General features: G+C 44.0%; 2 protein-coding genes across 3 annotated transcripts in view; both read right to left on the reverse strand.

The window, feature by feature from the left end:
* The window catches only part of LOC128412208 (zinc finger protein 850-like), a 264,328-nt gene that overhangs the window by 95,368 nt on the left and 151,731 nt on the right, over nt 1-17,229 (reverse strand). The gene's annotated exons all lie outside the window — the stretch shown is intronic.
* The window catches only part of PGM2L1 (phosphoglucomutase 2 like 1), a 38,166-nt gene continuing 25,223 nt past the window's right edge, over nt 4,287-17,229 (reverse strand). The window contains exons 6-14 of the mRNA XM_053385090.1: nt 13,827-14,020; nt 12,913-13,102; nt 12,709-12,806; nt 10,637-10,817; nt 9,159-9,252; nt 8,562-8,691; nt 7,727-7,916; nt 6,089-6,222; nt 4,287-5,644 (exon numbers count right to left, since the gene is read on the reverse strand). Of these exons, the coding sequence (XP_053241065.1) occupies nt 5,542-5,644; nt 6,089-6,222; nt 7,727-7,916; nt 8,562-8,691; nt 9,159-9,252; nt 10,637-10,817; nt 12,709-12,806; nt 12,913-13,102; nt 13,827-14,020 (1,314 nt within the window). The 3' untranslated portion in view covers nt 4,287-5,541. The remainder of the gene's footprint in view (nt 5,645-6,088; nt 6,223-7,726; nt 7,917-8,561; nt 8,692-9,158; nt 9,253-10,636; nt 10,818-12,708; nt 12,807-12,912; nt 13,103-13,826; nt 14,021-17,229) is intronic.

Here is a 17,229-nt window from a genome sequence, read left to right on the forward strand (position 1 = left end):
TTGCCTCCCTGGGGCCATCAGGGAGCCACAAGCAAGGCTGCATCTAGACTGCAACCCCACACACAGAGCACAGAAGGCAAAATTCATCTGCCTCACAATTTGCTTTTAATTAGAAACAAACAAGCATTTGAGTCTCTGTCCAGAGAGCCCAGGAAATTATCTGGTTACCAAGAACCCCCCCCCCCCGCAGCCCTTTTCAAAAGCTGGAGAAACAAAGTCACAGAAGAAGACTTCTACAAGGAGAATGTTTTATTAACTTAACACTTTATTCAACTAAACCCACTTCATAATCCAGACACAAAAAAATACTTCCAACAGAATCAAAGTGCAAATTTTCAGTCCATATTGATAATACACCCATTGTCTCTTAGGCAGAAAAGCACATCTGAAATGAAAGAAGGGTAATGAAAAGCTTGCCTGGTACCACTCTTTAGATTCAGTTGAAGGGCAGTCCAAGATGGTGACTACCCTGGTTAAAGCAACAGTCCTGAAAATGAAGTCAAGTAGGATACATAAAAAGGAAGCTGGAGGTTGGGCTGGGCAGGTGCTAAGTGCATCACCTCCTTCCAAGCTAAGGGGGCTACCAAACGAAGGCAGACATAGTAAGGGGCGAAGCCTCGCTTTGCTTTTTGTACTCCGTGTTTTGTACTACACACACCCTGTCTTGTGGGAAGGGTACACCTATGTAAACTTAGGACATGCGCATCTTTCAGAACAAAACAAAAAGAAGAGACATGGAATCTTAACAGTTGTAAGAATCACACCCTCAACTCCTACCATTCCAGCTTTTGAGTGGCAGATAACGCTGCAAGGTCCCAGAGGGAACACACAAGGTCTCTCACTATGGCACATAAGATGTGTATTTCCAATAAAGGGCAAAACACGCACTCTCTCTCTCTCTCACACTCTCTATATATATATTCTTGAAGCCTCTCAACAATTTGGAGCTTTGCGAAAAGAGGAAGAGGGTGGTGCCACATTATAGCTTGGGATGTTGCTGGGTTGGGGCAGCCAAACAAGTATTCCCACCAAGTCTCATCTCAGTTGGCATTCCTGCTGCACTTGGGCTGTCTGCAATAAAAAGCCCAGAAGAAGCGGTACACATTTCTGAAAGTCTCAGTACACACTGAACAAAAATTATGAAGGAAGGTCTTGCTTTGAGTCAAACATCTATAGACTATGAATGGTCATGCCCCACCTGCAAAAAACTGAATTATCTTCACACTGAACAACAGAATGCTTTATGGCCTTAAGTTCTACACAAACTCCAGTGGTTGTTTGCGCAAGCGCACATTGCAGAGCATGACTCCCCATGCCCTGAAAGCATCCTTAAGTGAGATGAAATTGGATGCAGTGAGGCACAGGTGAGCTACGAAGCTCCATTCACCAGAACCAACAACGTGTCAGTCAAAGAGACTCATCTCCGCTTGACCAATTATTGCAGTGATTCTCTCTATTTGGCCTAGGAGATGCTGCTGGGCTCCCTCTCAGCGCAAAGCACAGCTGCTCAGGCAGCAGTCAAGGCTGAAAGACATGCAGGAGAGGGCTCCGCCTGGGACTTGTAAACCTGGCACAGGGAGTGGCAGCAGCTGGAAGAAACTGAGGCAGGGGACTGGATGTGCCCTGCCAGTTTCGAAAGGTTATTTCAACACACTCTGTTGGCATGAGGACTTAAAAACTTACTGAGTGTGATTTGGAGCTCCAAGTATACAGAGCCCACTATAGCACTGGACTCGGCTGATAATGGAAAAAATCGTGCTTGCATGTGTGGGGCTTCTTCTTTATGGGGTGTGATTCATCAAGTGCAAGGCTGCACCAGAAAGGGAGTCTTCTCCATAATAAAAATGAGACCAGATTTTAGGCTCTTCCTTTGAGGTTGATATTACAAGGGAAAGTCTGTTCTCTCCCTCACCTATTCCCAAAACAGTGGTTGCCATTTATTGTCATAACAGACGATTAAGACGATGAAGACCATTAAGACGTTTTCTTATTGGGTAGGAAAGGGGACGTTTTCTCAAAAGCATGCTCAAGTAAACCAAGTAGCCAAAGTGAATTATAAATATTCTCAACTAGCAAACTTCATGTGTGTATTTTGCTTTTTCAAAGCCTGCATTTTAAGCTGCAAACCTATACTCTTTTAGCTTGGAGTAAGTCCTACTGTATTCACTGGGATTTACTTCTGAGGAGACATGCACAGAGACCATGCTACAGAATTTCAGGAGACGAAAGTGCTTTCAGCAAATCATTTCAAGATTTGAAAGAGCAAAACAACAAACCACCCCCCACCTTATCAAATCATCATACAACAACCTGGTGATATCGCTCCACACCAACCTCTTAGAAGGGAAGAGGCATCTTAAACAAACCACAGTGTGTTTCTGAAGTGGTTTCAAATACTTTTGCCTGTCATGCCACATTATAAATGTTCCTGGCATCAGTCAAGAGAAACCCCACAGGGAAGAAGGGTGGGAGCAGAAGGCCAAAGGACCTCCATGTTGCTCATTGGTGAGGTAAGAGGAGGAGGTGATCTTTCACAGTTAAGAAAAGCAGGGAAGAGAAGAAAAAGAAACTTCCCCCAATGGAATAGGATGGATTTTCAAGCATTGTGAACAATTGGGGGGGGAAACCAAAAACCACCGACAGCAGCGGTTCCAGCAGAAATAATCAAATCCTTAACAAGTCAGCTTTCTCAGGACACTAAACAAAACTGGAGCCATAGCCCACTTTCCCATACATTTTGGGGGTAGGGAGTATATGCTCCCTCTCTCTTAAACTCTTGTCCCAGGACAGAATCAATCCGATAGGGATCCCTAAGCTACGCACCCCATCATGTGAATAGGGAGGACCTAGGCTGCCACCTCTGCTATCCTCTCTACAAGTAGAAAACTTGTCAATAAACATGTTGCTTTGTTCTCCCATGACTTATGTTTCTTCAAACTAAACCAGAGAAAGAGGGTTCTTTCCCCCCCAAATCAGCAAAGGATTCAGAAAGAGCCTCTTAAGGCCTTGGATTCTGCTCTCTCTGTTCCAAACAGCAACACTTTAACGAGATTGGAATTGGATTAAAGGATGACAAAACTCCCACGAGGCAAACATTTGCCCCCACTGTCTTTGGATGCCTTCTGGCGCGTAGGTTGGGGCAGCTCTGTCGCTTTAATTGCCCCCTCGTAATTTCTCCTCGCTACGCTGGAGCACTTTCAAATATACAGTAAATGAAAAAGAAAACAAAGAGTAAAAAATAAAATAAAAAGGAAGGTTTTTTGGCATTCAATACATTTCACTCAGATATATACGAACAACCTGGAAGGCATTTAAGCATTAAATAATAAAAATAATAAATAAATATTGCATGTAAATCAACGGCAAAACACAACAGGAATACGTCCCGTGCACGGGACGAGTTCCTGGTGGATCTTGCCCCAAAAGCCTCGTGCAATACAAGCAAGTTCCTGCTGTCCACATACATTCAGATACCACGGAGGTACTTTGTTATGCCACAGAGCAAAAGCTTCAGTTGGCATCAATCCCCCTCTTTCCCCCCAAACCCCCAACCCAGATGTACAAGAAATGGAGTTTCTTGTCCCTGTGGCCTAAAGCTGGGTCATCAGGACAGAAGTCACCTGCACCACCTTATCAGATCCAACTCACAAAGGGCGTAAGGAGAAAGAGGAGGACAAAGTCAAGCAACAGTGGCAAAGCTATATCAGCTGGGCTACCAAAACTCAGCTTTTCCGTCAACTCAGAAGAAAGAAGCTACTGGGTTTGGAAGAAGAAGAAAAAATCTGCTTGGAAACTTTGGTATTGCCAGATGGGGAAACGGATGGGACTTCTCCCTATTTCAAATATATACTTGATCAATTTAACCAAGTGGCATTATGTCTAGTTCTGAGGTGGCAAAGCTGTGTCTGGCCTGTACCATTTCACATTGCAGCTTGGAGGCTCCAATGACCAAATGCTCCATTTGGGCCTGGGTCAAGCAAGATCTGTGGTCAGGCAAAGAATCATGGATACAGAGAGACAACAGGACTGCTTGAGGTCCCCCAATTATATAATTGCAGACAATGAGAGATATGTTGCGGCCCCGGCAGTATACCTCTACTTTCTCGCATCAAGAAACACAAGAAGGGCTTTTACTCTAGCCAGAAGCTCGGCCTTGCCCCCGCCAGTTTTGGAAGGAACATTTGGAAAAGTCTTGCCCCACCCTCCAGCCCTCTCTGGGAGCCTTTCCATGACTTTGAGAACAGCAGAACCAGCTGGGAAGAGAGGCGTTCAGAGATATTTAAAAAAATAATAATTATTAGTTGTGTGTGACTGTTTCTCCATTTGACCCTTTTACATGGTTTTGTAGGTTTTGTGGTATTTTACGCATTGCGATTTGGTGTTATCTTTATTGATTATAGATTAGTAATTCTTTGTTGTAACTGATAGGTGCAAACTGCTTAGTTATTATTCGCTGATGCTTTACTGTTTACTCTTAGATTTGGATGGATTATTGAATATTGCTTTATTTGATGTAGGTTGTTTATTTTAAAGATACTGTGACTTTAAAATAGTGGCAGGGGCAAAGCTGGTATGTCTAGACTAGAAGGATTTCTAATGGTGGCAGGTGAAGGCAAAGCAGGCACAGCAATGATCAATTTTGTATCCCCTTGAGCCAAGAGGTCTGCATTCTGTCTTGCTTCCTAACTTCCAAGAAGCCCAGTAGGCAGTCCGAGGGCCAAAAGAGGAATGAGGTGGTCCATCATACCTGCTTTGGCCCCAGGGCTAGATAGCTACACCTCATATGATATAGCTTGCCACTACTGCTTAACTGTCGAGTAAACTTCAGCAAATACACAGACAGATAAGAATACAATGCACAAAGAGCACCTTTCAAAAGAAGAGATTTAAAGAGCTGGAACCTTTATGACTTCTAAACAACTTCTGCACTAGAAAACCCTAAGTACTGAATTCTACTGAACAGACTGATTTTTTTAAAAAAGGTAAGACTCAACAGTACAGTAAAGATACCTACACTCAAAACAGCTACAAGGAAGCAGGACCATTCTGCCAGTCCAATATGATCATCCAGGCCAGCTGCCAAGGGACTGAGCAAGTTGAAGACTTCAGATACCCAACACTGGTTTATTACAAGGCGGCAGCCAGGAAAGCCTCCAGGTTTGCATTTATTTCGTTTTTGAGGTGCGGCGGTAGAGGAAGTCCCTTTCACCAATCACTCCTGGCAAATTTGCCAGAAACTGCTCAGTCCTTTCCTTTTGGCTTGATGGATCCATGTGGAAGCCCAAAGCTGTGTGGTAATCTGCTTCTCATTTTGGAAAGAAAGCTGACAAAATGATACTGCTTCCATATAAATATGCTGGCTAAGGAACATATATATCTATATATAAAACACACACACACAGAGGCATTCATATATATATATATATTGTATATATATAAATGCAAACAGGAGTTATCATCTTGGTTCCTTTGTTCCACATTACGCAGTGCATGGAGTGACTGCTATCACAGCCAATGGCAGCAGCAGCAGCAGGAGGAAGGCTACACCGAACGCCAGATTAGTCCATTCTTACTAGGCTCCAGAAAATTCTCAATCAGGGCATCAATGAGGTTCTGTAGATCCTCTTCCAGGAAGACCGTGTCGCTAAAAGGGAAGAGGAGTCAGAGGTTATTAAGATACCCCTCCACAATCCAAAATGCCAACTTACATTCTAAAAAGAAAAGTTCTATCAGACTTCCATTCATTTTCATCATGCCAAAGCTACTCTGCTGTCACAGAATCATAGAACTATAGAGTTGGAAGGGACTAGGGTCAGCTAGTCCAAACCCCTGCAATGCAGAAATCTTTTGCCCAATATGGAATCCTCAACTCTGAGATTAAGAGTTTCATGCTCTAGCTATCAGAAGACCATGCATGCTCCGCCTGGCTGGACTTTGTAGAGATCAAGTGAGAAGTTGTGTCCAGATCAAGCCACACTGAGACACCTCCTACTCTCTAAATGCTTGGTTCAGACAAGACTGTTCACAGAACCACTGGCAGGCATAAAACCTAACTCATGGGAGTGATGACACAAACAGAATTCCCCACCTCTGTTCCGGTGGTGCACACATCTCTGCATAATATTTTATCTTTGGTTCAGTTCCACTTGTCCGAAGGGTGGCAACACAGCCATTCTGAAAGGTGAAGGTGATCATCTGACTGTTTTTACTCACAGGCAGTACCTGCAGCGACAACAAGAGCAGCAGAGTATCAGGAGAAAAATCATTGTGGAATTGATGTAGGGGTTCCTGCAGCCTCCCCCCACCCACTAATTACATATGAAGTGCTCCAGTTAAGAGTTTTGTGGACAAGTTTCAAGCCAAAGACTAAAAACAATGCATTATGATGGTGATAGTAATAGTATCTGTAGACCTGAATTTACTCTCTAAAGCACTGATGGCATGGTACAAATAAATCTGTCACATGTTCGTTGCTGTTCTGCGATTTTAAGTTACAGAACTGTGCAAATGAACCCACTGATGAACTAGTTAGACCTTGTTCAAAGTATATACAACAGAATTCGTCAACTACTGTTTATTTATAGAGAGGTTCCTTTGACTCTCAAGTTAGGAATGATAAATTCCTTAGCCAGTTCTGGCAGGAGGAAAAAATTATTTGAACACTGCAAGAAGAGTCCTCCTAAAGGATTTTGAATCCAGTTAGTCTGTTTTATATCCCCAACCTTGTGCCCTCCAGATGCTTCAAAGTGCATCGCCTATTGGCTGAGGCTCATGGAAGTTGTAGCCGAAGTCATCTAGGGGGCACCAGGTTGGGGAAGGCTGTTCTGTATATAGGCTAACAATTTCATATTCTGCTTTGAGGAATTTGGGGTCAGGTATCTTTGAACCTGACTCAGTCCTGACCGGAGTTTACTTTTTGTTGAGGGAACATGGGATGTGGATGTAATTTTAATACGCAGGATTGCGATCAAAGCACAGAAAACTCTGCACTGTGCTCAACTACAATCCAACACATAAGGCAGCTGAAGTTTATGTGAACCATCATAAGTATCTGCATGCCAATATGATCTTTTATGGGTTTCCTCCTTTAAGGTGGCAACCCACCTGCTGAAAGGTGGTCAGCCTGACAGAACCTAGGCCAGTGTGTCCCCAACTTGGGTCTCCAACTGTTTTTGGACTACAATTCCCATCATCCCTTAACACTGGTCTTCCTACCTAGGGATGATGGGAGTTGTAGTCCATAAAGAGCTGTAGCCCCAAGGTTAGGAAACACTGGCCTAGACTGAAATGATGTACTCGCTTCTCCTTCTCAACATCCAAGCCTACAATCTACCATATTTTTCGCTCCATAAGACGCACCAGACCACAAGATGCACCTAGTTTTTGGAGGAGGAAAACAAGAAAAAAAATATTCTGAATCTCAGAAGCCAGAACAGCAAGAGGGATCTCTGCGCAGTGAAAGCAGCAATCCCTCTTGCTGTTCTGGCTTCTGGGATAGCTGCGCAGCCTGCATTCACTCCATAAGATGCACACACATTTCCCCTTACTTTTTAGGAGGGAAAAAGTGAGTCTTATAGAGCAAAAAATATGGTAATTACTTATTTCCTCCAAGCAACACCTCTGTTACTTGAAAACTCTGCAAAGGGTTGCAAGGCAAAAGGGTTCACATTAAAGCTATTATGAGAATGATCTGCAATAGCTTCCTAACAGGAGTCGCACAACTCACCGACTTCTTATTTGGCTGGCTGCTGTCATACCCAGTGGTCACATCCCGGATGTCCAATATACTGAAAGTGCCACAAACTGCTGGGTAAGAATTAGGCGATGTAAAGTTTCGGAGTCTTTCAAATATCCTTTTGATAGTAGGAGGATCATAACACAGGAAATACGAGGTTTTTGAAATGTGGTAGCCATACCTACACAAAAACAATATATAGTCAGCCACGGTGTTCTAGATCTCTAAATTCAGTCACTAGGAAAAGAAAGGAAAGCTAAGCTAAGCAGAAACCAGAGTCCTCCATATCACTAAACGTATCTATGATGTCTCTACAAATGGTGGCACAGAAAAGGGATAAAGTAAGGCCCTGCCAGAAGTTCTTTTTCGAATGCTACCCCTTCAGCCACTTCCAACATTTCTGAGTTATCTCACAGGCAAAAACACAGGAAAGACAATTCCTACTCTTTTCCATTCAGATTTATTTATTTATTGAAAGCATTTTAACGTCACCCTTTGACCAAAAAGGCTCCCAGAATGGCTTACAAAAATCAGTACCATAAGACACTCCCTACCTCACACTTATAATCTAAAAAGGTACAACACACAAGGAAGCAATGTGGAGGAGGAGAAAAGCAAGATCAAGCTTTAAGTTACAGTTCTAGTAATGACTAAACTTATTTTTCACCAGCTGGAATTGATGCAACCAGCTCCATGAGTAACTTCTGTGATGGAAAGTTGCTTTAACTGTCTTCGGCATTGTGTTTTAATGTTGTAACCTGCCCTGGGACCTCAGGCGAAGGGCGGGTAATAAATCAGAATAGCGATGGTGACGCACAGAACTTACATTTTATATATTTCTGTTAGTTGGGATGCCAGCATTTGGCTCTTGGTATCTAGATAAGCAGCCATTTCTGCAATCACCACAGCTGCGCTGACGCCATCTTTGTCCAGCACGGAAGTGCCACACATGAAGCCTGGAAAACAAAAATTTGCAAAACAGCATTTTGTTTTATTTTATTCACACGTCGCCTTAAATCCATCATCTTAACATTTCTGTACAACAGAACCAAACACAAAGAGTAGCTTCCTGGAAATTTCCTTATCCAGCTCATCCGACCATCTAATACGTGAAAATCTCAGCTCCAAGTTGGTAGGCCTGGGGGGGTTCAAGTCTGTCATTACAGAATAGGTCCCTTTTTACATCAAAGTGGAGGCAAAGCATTAAGTGATCACTGTCTACCCGCTCCTCCACCCTGCATTCAAGGGATCTATTCAGAAGGTTATATGAAGCTAGAACCAAACACAAAGAGTTTGAGAGTTAGACCATGCAATGGAGTGATGGGAAACAACAGCCTGAAGGGAGAGGCCAGATTTTAGGACTGGGCTCTGGCTCTGGCCCCTACTTCTGCCTGGCATAGCACCCAACACTTGCTGTGCTTACCAATGGACTCTTCAAAGGCAAAAAGGACTTCTTTGCCGCTGTCCAGGAGGTTTTTAACTCTGCTGCCAATCGATTTGAAGCCTGGGAGTGTATCCTGAAAGACAGGAAGGTGCCTTCACTTAATACAGATCGTTCTCATGGAACATGCCAACTGCACACAAATTCACCAAGCTGCTCACTCCAGGAAGCCTTCTGAGAGCAACTTTCTTTTAAGTATGCAGCCCTGAGTGGGCTTAGAATTGCAGCTGGGTCACCCAAGATTGGGAAAAGGTTACTCAGAAGAGAGTCCTAAGCATGGCTCCCAAGGGAGCATCCCTGAACTCCCTAGCCAACCAGGTGTACTGCCTCTGCTCTCTAAATGGGCAAAAAGGGCTCCTTCTTATATGCCAGCACATTGTAGAATGGTACCCAAATTAAAAACAGCCCTCTGGCCCAAGATCAGTGGTCCTGGAAGACGTGACTGAAGTTTCCTTTTCTCAAAAGTCTACCATAACTAAACAATTTCTTTAGACCATTAGAATAATAGTCTGCCCTGTTTAAACTGCACACAAGGACAGTGCTGCAAATCAGAAACTGAAGGCTTGAAAGGCCTAACAAACAAAACAGATTTTCTCAGAAAGATGCCACAGCAGCTGTGCTCCAGAAGGGGCACTAGAGGGCAGTAAGAGTTGCAATAATGAAAAGGAGTCAATGCTCTCTCTACAGCTTTAATCATCTCAGCCCTTGCAATCTAGTCACATTGCACTCTATAAATTCATTATATATCACATTGAAGCTGACCAGAGCTAGGTAAATTGCCTGCAAGAAGCAAGAGAAAGATCCTGCCCAAACCCAAATTTGTACATCTGCACACCATCTGGATCAACTCGATACTCCCCCCACAAAAATTTTATTCAGCGTAAACCCATTGAAATAAATGGGTCTAACTTAAGTCTTCTACATTAATTTCAATGGGTCCCCTCTGAGTATAACTTATTACATGTCAAAGGCATAAGTGAGGGGGTGCTCACTGCTTCATTCCTTTCTAACATCTTGCGTGTCCTTTAAAAAGACCTCTAAATTCTGCCCCAAACGCTCAAAAGTTTCCCCTTCTGCCTGGAGCTCCTCCCCAGAGGAGCTTCAGTTCTCTCCTTTAGCTCATAATGAATGTAGTAATATTCCATACCCCACCATGGTCAGATGCACCCTGTACAGTAGTATCCCGGGTTACAAACACTTTGGGTTGCAAACTTCGCTAACCCGGAAGTAGTTGCTCCAGGTTGCAAACTTTGCCCCAAGATGAGAACGGAAATCGCGCACTGGCGGCGCGGCGGCAGCGGGAGGCCCCATTAGCGAAAGCGCACCTCAGGTTAAGAACGGTTTCAGGTTAAGAATGGACCTCCGGAACGAATTAAGTTCCTAGCCCGAGGTACCACTGTACAAAGATGGCTGGGATTTACTCAGCCAAACCACAACCCTGAACGGAATTCAGCTCTTACTTCAAAGTGAAATCCTTCTTTTTGCGCGATGGCCTTCAGGATCTTAGAGGAGACCGTGGTGGCCAGCATGTAAACATTCTTGACGTCGGCATCTTTGGAACAATTCTCCTTCCAACATGTAAACATCCACCACCCAAACAACGCTGCCAGCTCATTGCCGGTGAAGACTTTCCAGCGGCCACTGCAGGAGGAGGAAGAGGAGGAGGAGAGCACCAGAGGTCAAAAGGAATACGCACGAGAATCCAAAACACAGAGGAACGCAGCCACAAACACAGTTGCTTTCAAAGTTTCTTCTGTGCAGAAGAGGAGACTTGTCCACCAGCAGGGCTTCTTAAACGGCTGCCTGGGGGTGCCATTACAACACCCCATCATTTTCAGAATGGTCCAGGAAGCAGAGTTTCCCAGGTGACTGAAGCTCCTCCCCTGCACTCATTGCACTGTGGCTGGCTTGTGGACTCACTCATTTGAAAGGCACTCAAGGGACTTTCAGATTGAGGCTTAATTTTGCAAACAATTCAGACTTTGGCAACAGGTGATTTTTTTTTAAAGTTATTGGATTTTTTACAGGATGGGTAAATTGAGATTTATTTATTTTTAATTGAATTTATATACCACCCTATACCCGCAGGTCTCAGGACAGTTCACAAAATAAAATCAAAATACAAAACCACAAAATATTATCATGATATAATCATAATATATAATCAAAATAAAAACAACCCAATAGGTGGATATGGGAATATGGGTAGGAATCCTGATGACGACAACAATGTGCGGATGCGGCAAAAAACCTGCAGGTATGTGAATCACCCATCTCTCAACACAGACTTGTTTGGAAGTGGCCTGAGAACTAGAGGTGGAAGGAGAGGCAGGGAGAGTACTAGGAGAACTCAGAAGAATAAGTTGTGGCAGAAAAGTCTCCCAGTTGGAAGGTTTATGGAGAAGGAAACAAGAGGAGTAAAGGAAGGAAGAGAGGGAGATATCGGGGAGAACAAGCTGGTAGCAAAGGGGAAATGAGATGGGCCAGGACAGAGAGAACAAGAACAGCTCCACATTTTTATGCAACTTTTGCTACTTATAGGCACACTGGAACCTTTGTGCATTTCCCTAAGCACTCCCTGCTCCCAAACTGGGAGCATCCTGGCCAGTGCTTTTTTCCTAGAAAAACAGGTGCCTGCACTCACCATAAAGTTGTTACAGTAAGTGCCACACTTTTTAACAACTACAAAAAAGAGGTGCTCGTACCAAGTACCCCTGAGTACCCCTGAAAGGAAAAAGCCCTGATCCTTGCTGTGTACAGTATAGAAACAATCTAAGAGCTTGCTAACTGGAACGGAGCCATGGGATAATGGTGTGGTAGGGAGGGGATGGAGATGGTGGCAGAAGGGAAAACAGAAACCGGGCTGCTTTTATGCGTTGGTGCTGTGTATCTGTTTGTTTCTCTTCTGATGTGGCCTGAGAGAGGCAGGTGCAGATATATTCCTGGACTATAGAGGGATCTTAGGACTTTCATGTCCCTTCCAACCCTTTAATTCAATTTCTTGGAATATCTGAAGCACAGGGAGCTTCAGCTATATGTGCTTTTAGTGGCACTGTGGGCTAAACCACAAAGCCTATCGGAAGGTCAGCGGTTCGAATCCCTGCAACGGGATGAGCTCCTGCCCACCTAGCAGTTTGAAAGCACGTCAAAAGTGCAAGTAGATAAATAGGTGCCGCTCTGGCAGGAAGGTAAACGGCGTTTCCGTGCGCTGCTCTGGTTCGCCAGAAGCGGCTTAGTCATGCTGACCACATGACCCGGAAGCTGTACGCCGGCTCCCTTGGCCAGTAAAGCAAGATGAGCACCGCAACCCCAGAGTCGGTCACGACTGGACCTAATGGTCAGGGCTCCCTTTACCTTTACCTTACCACCACCCCACTTACAATTACTGGTGTCATTTTTAAAACAGAAGTTTAGATATTCAAACATTATTCAGTATGGAGGTCTGCATCTCAAGGAACACCCACAAGACTTGCCTGTCTTTTCCCCTTCACAGAGTAAACTCTCTCTCACATACATACAAACACACACTTACTTCTTCTGCAGTTCTGCCACAGCTAATCTGTCTGCATCAGGGTCAGTTGCCACCACCACCCTGGCACCTTCCTTCTCCGCAAGCCTCAAAGACAATTCCTGGAAGAGAAAAGTTATTATTTTTACTCAACACAAAACAGCCAGTCGGTTTCACCCACCCTTATTTACATACAGAACCGTTGACAAAATCGCCTGCCAAACTTACTAGCACAGATTCTCCTTCTTCAGGATTCGGACATTTTACAGTGGAGAAATCTGGATCTGGGTCTTTTTGTTCAGGAACTGGAATGGGAGGCTGAAAGCCAAACGCCTGAAAAGCCAACTGCACGTAGTCGTGCCCAACCCCATGAAAGGACGTGTGAACAAATTTCAAGCTGCTCTTTGTGTTCAGCTCCCTATAAAGAAAACAACAGAATGGATTAATAGGAGACCTGCTGTTCTCTAAAGGTGGTGTGGCATCACATGAGATGGTGACATGCCCAGAAGCCAAAGCAGACTTCATATAAAAACAGCTCACAGCACCTGTCCAGCATTTGCAGAATGAGCCAGGCTTTCATGGGACACTGCAACTAAAAATGATAGACATGGATAACCAGCAAATCTAATGCGGGCTCAGCCGTTACCTTTGCCCTTCTCCTAGACTTCAAGTGCGCTGTCTGGTAAAGTTCTCTGGGTGGCTTACAGCAAATAAGGGGGGAAAAGCCAAAGTAAATACAAAACTAACCATAAAATCTGAGGGAGGTGCAGAAGGTGGTCGCATGAGAATGAGCCTTTTCAGTGGTGGCCCCTTCACTCGTGGAATGTTCTCCCCAGGGAAATGTGGCCTGGTTCCATTGTTCTCAATTTTCAGGCACCAGGCTACGTCATTTTTATTCAGTCAAACCTTTGGTAACTAAGTTTTCCTCTACAGTGGTAGCCATCTTTCAGTAGTCTTTGTCCAGAAAGGTGGTCTTATAAACAAAAATTTAAAAATACACACTCTTCTTCTGCTCTTGTTCAAATATCTACGCCCAAGACAAACAATTTGCATCTTACCTGCTTCCAATTCTGAACCTCCACCTTTGAGGGCTTCTAACATATGGAATTGATGCTTACAGGAGTTGTGCTTTGATTTCTTACCTATGGTAACAGATCTTTTTCAGGTCCTCCATGTAGCTTGTACAGATTTCCTTCAAGGGATCTCGCGTAAGAGGGCTGCTTTCTACCAGATTCTCATTCCACGAGTCGTTCCACGGCTCAACACATTCTTCTATACACTTCAGGATTTCTTTGTCATGAGGAGATGTGATCTGAGCGCCATTTTCCCAGTATACCTAACGTGAGAGTTGGGAAAGGGTAAGAGCTCAATCACTGCAAGACCTCTGGGCAGGGTCTGAGCACTCCTAAATTTAAATGCCAAACGTTCAGCAACTATAGCACGAGAATGCATGTGGTGATGTTTAAATAAACATTCACATCTTTATTGATAAAGAACAATTAACGTGATGAAGGAATGATATAGTGGATTGTATAAAACAGCGATATAATAAGGAGGCAATAAATCAGAAATGGAAGCTGAGGGAAGTCCGGGAGGGAGGGGGAGACCATGTGTAATATGTATGTTATTGATATGAGATGTTTTTAAATAATAGAAAAGAAAATTAATTTAAAAATTCTTTTAAAAAGAAGAAAAAGAATGCATGTAGTGATGCAAGCTCTATGAGAAAAGTGAGGAACCTGAGGCCTAGGGGCTAATGTGGCCCCTCAGCCATTTATACTTGACTCTCAGAAGTCTCACCAGACCACGGCTCCTTAGAGGACTCCTCAAGTGCTTCTGTCCAGCTAATACCTCCTGCTTGCCTGGAGAGAAATGTGGGTAGGCGGGCTTGCAGGGCTAGACTGTAGCCTGCTGTAAGAAGCTAAGCGTCATATCTGCTGTTCTGCCTGCTTTGACTTCATGTGGGCTGAAAAAGCCTTGATCTATAAAATGCAACAGCAGCACACTTTTTCAAAAGCGGTGCTGGTATATCACTTTTCTATGTAAGTATTCTCCACTTGGTTTGTATTTTTGAAAACAAAATTGAAATGATCAATAAACATACATGCTCATTTAGCAATACAGAACTAAGTTCCAGTTTAGAAAGAACTCTGAAGGGCAAATAAGTCAATATTTGATAGTCTGATGTATCAGAATAATAAAAAGCTGTGGTTGGTGTTTTATTATCTACTTTTAGAAATTCATAGTAAAGACAGTAATTAATTATATCCAAAACTGGGAGGATACAGCAATCCATGGATTGTATTCAACCAACTTTTACTCTGCATAGATCCACTGAAATCAACAAACCTAAGTTATTTATAGCCATTAAGTTCAATGAGTCTGCTCCATGTAAAACTTAGTTGAATACAACCCTAGTATTTGTAAAGGCCAGGGGCTATTTGGAAAGAGGGGGTTTCTTGTTGCTCTGTGCTGATCATTCAGACAGGGTCCCTTTAAAGTTGTGTTAAAATGATACCTGATGACATGGAAATGCACCTACAATGCCAGCTTTCAATACTCTGGGGGTGTCAAAATAAAAAGTCTTTTCACCAAAGTGTGAAAAACTCCCTTCACTCTCCCTTGGAGGGTATTTTCACCCAACATCATCCTATCAGCAGAGCTCGGCAGATGGACCAGGCCAAAGGTCCATTTAGCCCAGCATCCTTGTTCTTACAGTGGACAGGGAAGTTTTTAATGTGTGACATTTTAATGTATTTTTAATCTTTGTTGGAAACCCAGCCAGATGGCCAGGGTACAAATAATAAATTACTATTACATCTGTTTGCCTATGGGAAGCCTGCAAGTAGCACTGAGCTCTCCCCACCTGCAAGTCTCAGCAAGTTTTAGCAGACATTTTACATATAAACACAGAAAAAAGAACAATTTATTGCAGGGGTCGGCAAGGTTTACCTCGCCTGGGCTGGTTCACTCCAGTGGAGATCCCTCTGTGGGCCGGACTGTGCACGCCAGCGACTTCCGGCGTCTGCGCAGACATGATTTCCGCCGTCTGTGCATGCACAGGCACGATTTCCGGCGCCACGGAAAAGAGTCCCTGCACCGCGCTGCACCAGTTTAACGCAGCGCGTGGGGACTCACCGAGCAGTCTGTTCGGTTCAGGGGCTGCTAGTGGGCCAGTTAAATGAGCCCTGTGGGCCACTTGTGGCCCATGGGCCTTAGGTTGCCTACCCTGATTTACTGTCTGCGCAAACCAGTAGGGGCCAAAGAACCAAAGCAGAAAGCATGTGTTTATTTTCATAAAAAGGCAATTATTCCATTAACAGAACATACAGTATGTGGTGTTCCATTCTTGAGCATTTTCCAGAATATTACAGTCTGGAAACTTCCTGACATCAGGTCAGACCATTGGATCCATCCACAAGGATGGAAGAATGAGGAAACCCCAACTAAAGAACTATGGCAAGAGGAACTGATGGACTATGTAGAACTGGCAAAACTGACACATAAACTACGAGACTAAGGATAAACGAAGGATAACTGTGACTTTAAAAATGAATGGGAACCTTTTACAAAGTATTTAAAGAAGCAACAAAGTGAACTGGACTCCTTGGCAGGCTTTGAATAAACAATCACAAACTTTTTATTGATAATAATCAGTCAGCTAAATTAAGGATTTATACAATTTTGTAACAGGCAGAGAATAGCATCTATAGAGAAACCAGAGTGGAACTGAGGGAAGTCGGGGGGGAGGGGAGGGGGCTTGTTTTATTGGGGGGAGGGGGGAAATGGGGATATGTTTTAAAATACCGTGTTTTTCGCTCGCACCAGACGATAACACACCACCAGACGATAGTTTTTAAAGGAGGAAAACAAGAAAAAAATATTCTAAACGAAACTGTGGATGTAGGATTTTTGTGGTTCATGCTGTGGCCACAGACATGTGATCTGACAGTGAGTTTGGAGTAGCTCAATGCAAAAATCCTGAGGGTCCATGTGGATCCATGCTTTGTAACCATGTTTTTGCACTACTGCAGCCCCAGGCAACAGTGGGTGCGTGATTTTTTTGGTGCAAGATGTAGCCATGGACATGCTATGTGATCTGATGGTGAATTTGGGGTGACCCAGTGCAAAAATCCTGAGGATCCATGTGAATCCGTGCTTTGTAACCACGTTTTAAGTGGGGAGGGAAAGAAAATCACTCAAGGGACAAGGAACATGCGTGGGGTGGGTGGAGAAGGATGCTGCTAATAATGAAGAAGAGGGGTATAAGGGGAGAAGGCTCCTGTCCTCTCCCACTTTGCTCCTTTAAAGCAAGCAGGCTCTGCTTTTCTCTCTCCTCCCCTCTCATCCCCGGCTTAGCGAGCTGAAAAACTTTGCTGCTATTTAGCGAGCTGAGTGGGGAGGAGAGAGGGACAGAGATCCTGCTTGCTTTAAAGGAACCAACCGGCAAGGAGCCGCTTACACTCGTGTAAGCGGTTCCTCTCCTCTCCCGCTTTGCTCCTTTAAAGCAAGCAGGCTCTCTGTCCCTCTCTCCTCCCCACTCAG

The sequence above is a fragment of the Podarcis raffonei genome, chromosome 4 (assembly GCF_027172205.1).
Source record: "Podarcis raffonei isolate rPodRaf1 chromosome 4, rPodRaf1.pri, whole genome shotgun sequence".
In the NCBI taxonomy this organism is placed as follows: domain Eukaryota; kingdom Metazoa; phylum Chordata; class Lepidosauria; order Squamata; family Lacertidae; genus Podarcis; species Podarcis raffonei.